Source organism: Sminthopsis crassicaudata, chromosome 3 (assembly GCF_048593235.1).
Source record: "Sminthopsis crassicaudata isolate SCR6 chromosome 3, ASM4859323v1, whole genome shotgun sequence".
NCBI classification, from domain to species: domain Eukaryota; kingdom Metazoa; phylum Chordata; class Mammalia; order Dasyuromorphia; family Dasyuridae; genus Sminthopsis; species Sminthopsis crassicaudata.
In genome coordinates this window covers 148,206,880-148,216,192 of record NC_133619.1, presented here as the reverse complement: position 1 = coordinate 148,216,192, position 9,313 = coordinate 148,206,880, and the positions used below count along the sequence as shown (strand labels likewise).

Below are 9,313 nucleotides of genomic sequence, written 5' to 3'. Positions count from 1 at the left end.
TTTTTTAATGGCCACGAACTTTGGGTACGAGAAAGTTCTCTCTGCTAGTACTGGTGCAGGGGATTGCAAAGGCATGCAAGCGCTAACCATACAGAGTCAGTGCCTCCTGCAAAACTCGGTCCAGCACGCCCGCGGAACCCCGACCCAGGCTTCCAAGCGCCGATTTGGAAATGTGCCATTCGGCAAACTCTTCCTCTCGCAGAATCGTTACATTCCCGTAACGCACAAGAGTCCAAGCTCTCGTCGCTGCATGGACACAGAGTGAGGGCACGCAGGGGTCCACGGGCATTCTTCCCGGCTGGACAGTTATAAGCGGCCATGTGACGGCCATTCGCCTTCCACTTGGGCACCCCTGCCCGGTGCTGCCTGTTTACTCTCCGTCCTCCAGCAGCTCAAAAATAGCAGAGTAGGCGTCGGGCAGTCCGGCTCCAAGCCTCGAATCCAGTTCAATCTTCTCTCGCAGTCCCGCAGACGAGCGCCCCTTCCCCGCCCGGGCTCTCCCCTCTTCTCTTTGGCGCCCCCAGTCGGCTGGGGCAGCCCCGACACCCTGCCTGCGGGGAGGTAGCACACGTAGCGGCCCGGCCGCGCGCCGGGCTCCCACCGCGAGGACAGAGAGGTGCTAACCCTGAGGAGCCAGGCGGAGCGCCGGGAGCTCGGAGGCGGGGAAGGAGGCGTGTCGCCGGTCTCCAGTTTCCGGAAGCCGAGCTGGTTCTGTGGCGCTTTTAGCCGGCCGCTCGCCGAGGTGCAGAGCAGCCGCTCGGTCGCGCTAGCATCGCCAGTCTCCCGAGTCACCGGCAGCAGCGGCCCCAGGGGGGAGGGCGGCGGCGGCGGCTAGCGTCCTCCGCGGAGAGCGCCGAGCACCTCCGGCAGGGTGGCCAAGATGCAGCCCGTGTACCAGGACGCCAAACCCAACCCTTTGCAAAACGCTAACCTCTGCTCCCGAATATTCTTTTGGTGAGTGAGTGAGTGAGTGAGTGAGCGCACAGGGGGTCTGCGTCCCACAGCCCTGTTTTAGCTTTGCTTTGTGAAACCGTTAGCGAGGCGCCCCTGCTGATACCCCTCCCAGGCTGCCGCTTCCCACTGCGGCTGCACACGCTTTTCCTCCGGGGATCGGGTTTGCACGCTGCCCCGGAGGTGCATTTTTTGGGCGAGCGGGTGGGCGGATTGGGGAGCAGTTTCCGCCATTCATTGATCCATCCGCGCCGCGGCTTCCTGGTCGCGGGGTGGAACGGCCCGTCCCCTGCTACTTCCCTGCTTGCTGCCCAGGGCTGCCGGCTGCGCCTGCTTCTGAGGGGTCGGCTGGCAGCAGCAGCGCTTACCGGTCGTGACTAATTAAATATTCTTTCTGCCTGGGCTTCAGGAAGTGTAACTGACTACAAGAGCAGGGGTGGGGTGCAGGGGAAGACCCGCTATCCTCATAGACCAGGGTCAGTGGATGGGTGACCACGTGCGCGCACGAGTGTGTGTGTAAGAGACAAGAGGGAGAGATTGAGGCAGAAGGTTGGTGTACTTTACATGACCTCCTGCCTGACAATAAACTATGCCCTAATCGACCTGATGGATTCTGAATCTCGAGATTGCGATACGGTTTTGGACACGGAGTGGGAATTATTTTGCTTGACTATGCGTATTTGTTTCAAAGGACGGATTTTTTTTTTTTTTTTTCCCTAAAGGAGGGTGATGGGAGGAGAGAGAATATATCTGTTTAACTCCTGGAGAGTCCCTCTCGGGACACTGACGCCTTTACCCCTTTAAGTTAAATGTGAGCTAGTGAGACATGGTGAAGGAGGTAGGATGCTTAGTCGAAAGTAAAAGGGACACACACTGATGATACTGAAACCGAACTATCTTCTTTTCAACGAGACCTACACCCGAAGACCCATTATTTCTTTTTCTTTTTAGTTTTTCCCTTATTTCTTTTTTTTCTTTAATTAATTAACTTTTTAAAATTAATAGTTTTTATTTACCAGATATTTGCATGGGTAATTTTACAACATTGACATTTGCAAAACCTTTTGTTCTAATTTTTCCCTCTTTCCCCCCCCCCCATGGCGGGTTGAATATGTTAAAGTATAAATTAGATAAAATATATGTATACATGACCAAACAGTTGTTTTGCTGTACAAAAAGAATCGGACTTTGAAATAGTGTACAATTAGCCTGTGAAGGAAATCAGAAATGCAGGCGGACAAAAATAAGGGGACTGGGAATTCTATGTAGTGGTTCATAGTCATCTCCCAGAGTTCTTTCACTGGGTGTAGCTGGTTCAGTTCATTATGCTCTGTTGGAACTGATTTGCTTCATCTCATTGTTGGAGAGAGCCACGTCCATCAGAACTGATCGTCATATAGTGTTGTTGGAGTATACAATGATCTCCTGGTCCTGCTCATATTTCACTCAGCATCAGTTCATATAAGTCTCTCGAGGCCTTTCTGTATTCATCCTGTTGACCCAGTATTTCTTAGCCGGGGCTTCCCTGTTGCAGTGGAGATGTGATTTTCAGTTTAAATTGTCCTTCGTGAGCACATTTGGAGTTTTCTCAGCAAAGATCCTGAAGTTGTTTACCATCTTCTCCAGCCTCTTTTACAGGTGGGGAAATGGAGGCAAATTAGTTTGAATGACTTGCCCATCGAGTAAGTGAGTACAAAATCTAGAAAGTAACTGAGTTTTTTAAACTCAGCACTTAGTGACTTCAGATCCTGAGCCACCTAGCTGCCTGAATCACCCTTCTCCCATGTCTAAAAGAAGCAGGGGTGAGCTTATCTGAGATTGCTTTCAGAGCTCCAGATGCAATGGATCTGACTCCTCCTCTTTAACTTTCTCCTGGCAGGACAGCTGTCTTTCTTCTATGTAAAAGTGCCTTCTGACATGCTATCTGGGTGTGGTAAATTGCATGTAGCTAAAAAGCACAATCAGTTTTATGAATGGAAATATTCTAAGTACAATGTAGCATTAGTACTTTTTGCCTGTGATTAAGGCCTGGTAAATTTTTTTTAAAATAGTTTTTATTTACCAGATATGTGCATGGGTAATTTTACAACATTGACAATTGCCAAACCTTTTGTTCTAATTTTTCCCCTCCTTCCCCCCACCCATGGCAGGTTGACCAATACATGTTCAATATGTTAAAGTATAAATTAAATACAATATATGTATGTATATATGTATCCATACAGTTGCAGGCTTGGTAAAATTTCAGACTAAAAGATAAGGGATATATATGTGTGTGTGTGTGTGTGTGTGTGTGTGTGTGTATAAATAAATAAATAACATCAGGTACACTTGAACCTAAATAAAATTTTTCCTTTTGTAAGACCTTTTGGTTGTTTATTTTTGTCACTAGTTAAGAAATAGTAGGAAAACAATTATTGCCTTTATTTGCCTTTTTCTTTTTTTTCTTTTTCTGAGGCTGGGGTTAAGTGACTTGCCCACAGTCACACAGCTAGGAAGTCTTAAGTGTCTGGGACCACATTTGAACTCTGGTCCTCCTGGTGCTCTATCCACTGTACTACCTAGCTGCCCCTTGCCTTTTTCTTTAAAAAAAAAAAAAAAAAAAAAAATCAGAGTGAGCAGTTCTTAGGGGAAGTAGCTGCCATTAAAAATATGGTAGATGGATTTTTATGGGCTATTCACTCTTTTGACGGGTTCACACAAATGGCCATGCATTGTTTGTGAAGTAGGTGGTTGCCTCACTGCATTGAAGTCAAATGATTTTAAAATATTAAAGGACATTGTGATCATTTAAGTCAAAACTTTCCCTTGCTTCCTAATCCACATTTCCTTACTACAGGTGAGAAGCTTGTGACAGGAAAGGTAGATAGCATTGGCCAGTTGATCAGGAAATCTGTCATTCATTCATAGCAGAAGCTAGATTCAAAACCAACTTTGTTCCTTACTATCTTAACCTTTCTAGGCATTGGTTTCCGCATTTGTGTAAAAAAAAAATGTTGGACTAAATGATCCTCCAGAACATTGGTATCAAATGGAAATAGACTTGAAGGCCATTAATCCCTTACATAAGGATTCCTGCATAATGACTCAGTTTAAAAATGTTATCTATTTTTTTATTGCATTTGTATTTATTTTATTAAATATTTACATTTACATTTTAATTTAGTTTCCAGTAGACAGCCTATGTGACATGTGTGCTCTAAGATTCTTCAATCTCTTACCTCCTGTGACCCTAGTTAAGGATCCAGAACTAGGTGGGCCCAAATGAGTCATCTTCTATTGCTTTTCACCCTCAGACATATTACTATTATTGCTCTGAACTCTTATTTTTTTGGTCATAGCATTATGCTGAATGCTTTTTCAGAGAGGAATATCACTATATTTTTATTATTTTCTGTTTGTCCTGTGCAGTTATTTACTCATTTTCACGTAGTTCTTCTTCAAGTGTTACTTAAAATGCCAAAGGCCTTTGAGAAGAGAGGGAAATCCTCCATCCTTCTGATTTGCCTGGGGTGCTTATCCTGGTGTATCTGTAACTTAAGCGGGAGATCACTAACTAGCTAGGTAGCTAATCATTAAAGTCAGTGAATAAAGTCAGTGTAAAAAACTTGTGTGGAAAAAGTGTCACTCCATCTATTGGTTGATGTTAAGAAAATGCTATTTGAAAAGTTTTTTAAAAAACAAACAAGAAACCAAGATAACAAGGAAGTATAAACAGAGGAGGTGGATTGCACTTAGAGAATGCTTCCTTCTCTTAGGAATTGCTTAGTAGATGTTTCTGTCAAGACAAAGAGGAGTTAGTGTGGTTTCCCCCTCTAGAGATTCGTAGTGACCATTTTACAACCTCTCCTAGAGAGCCATGAATGTCTTCTTCAGGTGTTAGGGAACTTCTTATGTTAAAAGGGCTAGATGTGTCTAGAAAGATAATCTATTTTTTGAGTATCCTAAGTGTCTATGTGTATGTGTATTCCAAATCCCAGTGATAAGTCAAAAGAAACTGCAGAAAGAATGCAGTTCTCCTTTTCTACTTGTGATTTTTTTTTCTTTCACATATATTTCCTCCTCCCCAAAAGCATTCACTGCCCGGCCAAATCATAGTTGAAACTTGGAACTAGGCTGCCCTTTAGGGAGCCAATATAAATGATAGTTATTGTTGAATAAATAGCATAGAAACTAAATCATGTTTATTTGTGCATTTTCTTATAAAAATGTATTGTTTTTTTCCCACTCCCCCCCCCCCCCCATCAACCTGATTTCTAATCCTATACAATATTAGTTGCCTTGATTTCTGTCTTGCAGCTGGACTTGAATGACTGACAGAAAAAGTGAAGTTGGTGACTTTGGGCAATACTGCCCTATTTAAATTCAATTCACTGGAAAGTGAAGAAATGATCCCACGATGCTATAGGTCCTCTTTGAAAATGAAGGAGTAACAACACCAACAAGACAGTCAGGTGTTGATGTTACTAACATAACTAAAGATTTTAAAGATTTTTTTTTTTTAAGCCAGGTGTGGGATTTTAGTTTCTCTTATTAGTTTTATCCCATTGTTCTAACCTTTTGGAATCTGAATCATTGAACTACTTCATCTTTTCCGTAAGGGTAGCACTTGAAACACTGTCAAAAGCTTTTATTTTAAGCTTTAAAACTAATCATGAATTTAAACCATAATATAAACTTTTCAAAAGTCAATGAACAGAAAAAGATTAGATTGTTGTGTGAAACTGAACAAAAGTACATATTAAATTCAGTGCTTTTCTAAAATCTAAATAGACTACATAAAATAAGTAAAAACTGCATATACTTATATCTTGATATAAAATAGTAATAAAATAATATTGATATCAATTACATATGATCTCTTAATTGAGGCAGTATCTAATAATATTTTTCATTTTATTTCACAGGTGAGCAAAGAGGTTACTAGTTATACAAAACAACGTACAAATGGTAGAAAGGAGAATGAGTTTAGTAAGCATAGTACTTTCTAGGGTAACATTTACCTCTTCAGAGAATTGAGGACAAAAAAGTTTTCTTTAAGTGTTCTTTCTTTTTTAAAAGTATTTTAGAAGAAATTAAGAATTATAAGCTGAGCTCTACAATGCTTCATTTTGTTTTTTTATATTCTAATATAAAGACTGCTAATGATTCCTCAAAGCAGTTTTACTGGAAGTTTTTGGTGTAGGTCAACTTATTGTATGCATTTGAGACAAATGAAAATGAGTTTCTTTAAAAGATTATATAACTGAAATTTTATACTCATTGAATCTGATTTCCTTCCTATTTTGCCTGATTATTGAGGTTTTTAATGTAGCTGGTGATTGGGCATAGATTATTTTTCTCTCTGGGCATAAATTACTTTTCTTTCTGTCTTTTTCCCTCTCAGTCTCTCCTCCCTTTTTCTTGTAGACCCATTTGAAAATGAATGAGCATTTATTAAAATTTAACTATTTGCTAAGCCCTATATTAAAAGTTGGAGACTTGAAATCAAAAGCAAAGACTTGCCTAATTCTAGGAACTTTTCTTGGGGTGCAAGAGAGGAGGAGGATGGAACAATACACATTGTCAATGGGTATGGATGGATAGAGATAGGGGAATGCTACTGAATGGTGGGGACCTGGAACATTGGTACAATTGATTTCTTTATAGATTGATGATTTATGGTTCCAAATGTAGAGTAACTGGAGATAAGGGGAAAGAATGGATACCCATTATTAAAGACTATGGGAGGTAGTTAAGAAGCCATGCTGAAACCACACTCTCCTTATGTCCCCCAGTGTGAGCCCTCGCCCCCCCCAAAAAGTGTTTTAGAACTAAAATGCCCTGACTCTTTTTGCTAAATAAAAGTGACCTTGATTTCAGCCCTAAACACGATGTATTCTTGGAAATGTTTATGCCTCAGAACAAGTAAGGAAGTAGAAAGATTTTAATAGTTGATAAAACAATATAACTGCAAAAATGCTTTGTTACTAGTTTATTAAAGGTATTTGATTTAAACTTCTCTCAGACATGTTAATTGTGCCTTGCATTTTTTTGGTATAATTGTATATAATTGGTATAACTTCATAGTCTTATCTATTTTTTTCCTCTTTTTTTTTTTTTTTTTTTGCACCACTTATGTGTTTGGCCAGGGGAAAAAGGAATTTATTTTCTCTCTCTCTCTTTTTTTTTTTTTTGTTTGTTTGTTTTTTTTGTTTTTTGTTTTTTTTTTGCACCCATAGTCTTATAATAGACATTCCTTATTCACTTGGGTTTTTTTTTTTTTTTTCTGTGTAAATAATTCACACTCTTTTTTGAATAACTATGGATCTCACTTAAAATGTTTTGCAGTGTTCTCTAGTTTGATATTGTCAGTACAAGGTCATCTGCAAATAGAGTTATACAGAGGATCTTACTTTCTGTAGGAATCCATCTTCCAGTGACAAACTCCTTGTTGAACATAATGTCTCCTTAATAGATATCATTATCTACTAAGATAGATAGAAATCTAAAGTTCACTGAACAGAATTGTCATCTATTAAGATAGAGAGAAATCTGAAGTTCACTGAACAGCATTGTTTGTTACATCTTTAAAAGAATATTATATATTTTTGACATATGGAGAGACTTTGTATAAAGAAAACCTTTAAGGCCACATTTTACTTCAAGTGAAATAGTGTCTATATAGTGCACTGTCAAGCACAATGAAATCTTTTCTATGTATTTAAGCAGTTGGAAAGATACTCTTGCTTCATCAAAGATGACATTGATATATGTCTAGGATATTTTCATTAAAATTGCCTAGGGAGAGGATAGTTAAGGATTATTTGTTTATTTTATCTAATAATTTAATAAATAATCTGAGTTGAGGAATAGGATAGTTAAGGGTTTATTTAATATCAAATAATAATTTAATAAGTAATCAGAATTAGGGATTTATTTAATACATTATTTTTTGCCATTTTTTGAGTAATAAAAGAATCCTTATTTCCCCATCCCCCAACATTTTTGGTACTATTCCCCTTTCAGAAAACTTGAAAGTCATTTCCTCAGTGACTCTATAATTATGTCATCTTTAACTTAGTTTGTATTTAGTTTGATTTAGCCACTTTTCCCATATTTATTCTTCTCTGTAATTTTGACCTCTACTTTAATTTTCTGGTACTGTAATGCTGAAGGCCAAATATAATAGCCCCACTGTGCTTAGTAGTGATGAAGAGTTTGTTGCAAAAATACTGATTTTTTTTTTTTCCTGTTTATTGTCCTAGATGATTTGGTTAGTCACTAAGTATTCTTTAAAACATATTTCCCTCCATTGTGGCTTGTGTTTTATGAAGCGATACCACTTAGAATTTTCTATCATCTTTTGCCACAAACTTTTAAGTTATATTGATTACTTTTGTTACTTTCATTTTACCCTTCCAGTATACCCTTATTCTCCTCCCATCAATTATAACAAAGGAAAAAACACTGAAATAATTGACACAGCCACATTTGAGAGTGTTGCAGTATTTCAAACTCATAGAATTCTACCTCTCCAGGGAAGGAATAGAGATACATTTCCTTATCTCTTTCCTGTGATCAAGCTTTTTTCCTTTAGATTTTATTAAAGAATCTCTCTTCTACCTTGTTGTTGCCCTTGGCTGACATTTCTCTACTTGGCAAGGAGATCAGGTGTTATTAGCTATTGAGGTTTCTAGGTTCTTTTGATCTTTTATGAGTTGAGTTATATCAGTTAAACTTCTTTAGAAAATTTATTAGAATCAACATTGTTTTATATTTGCTTGATCCAGATCCCATTTTGGGGGAAAGGGAAAGGGAAGGCATTATTAAAGTTTTAAAAACCTTTTTTTTGAAGGTAGCTTTCATTTTTATAGGTATTTTTTTTGTTTTTGCAACAAAATTATTTCTTAACATGGCCTTTCTACACATTGAGTCTTGCAACAAATAATAAAAGAAGAAAAAAGTTAAAATAGCAATATATCTGAGTCTCAGAGTTTGACTTTTTCATACAAATCAATAACTTGATCATATAGTTCAGATTTAGTTGTTTTAATTGTATATCATGTCTTTTAAAAAATTTTATTCTATAAAGTTTTGTATTCTTTTTTATCTTTCTGCTAATAAATGTGATTTCTATTGTTTACTGTCTGTTAAAATATTATACATCATTGTCACTTTCATGATGCTATTTGGTATTTGCCATGTCTAGCATCTCCGTTATTTTTTTCTCCTAAAAAGTTATTTATAGAGTATGAAGTTTCTGTGACGATAAGCCTTTATAATGTCTCATTTCTTGCTTACTTCCTTAACCATATTCTCTAAAATCATTGCTTCATTGAAATCTTCAAGTGTCAAAATACATGTTGATTTAATTTGGAGC

At 38.3% G+C, this 9,313-nt stretch overlaps 1 protein-coding gene across 1 annotated transcript in view; it reads left to right on the top strand.

The window, feature by feature from the left end:
- The first annotated feature begins 661 nt into the window (after positions 1-661).
- ABCC4 (ATP binding cassette subfamily C member 4 (PEL blood group)) overlaps positions 662-9,313 on the top strand; it is a 270,694-nt gene continuing 262,042 nt past the window's right edge. The window contains 1 exon segment of the mRNA XM_074299360.1: positions 662-954. Coding sequence (XP_074155461.1) covers positions 881-954 — 74 coding nt within the window. The 5' untranslated portion in view covers positions 662-880.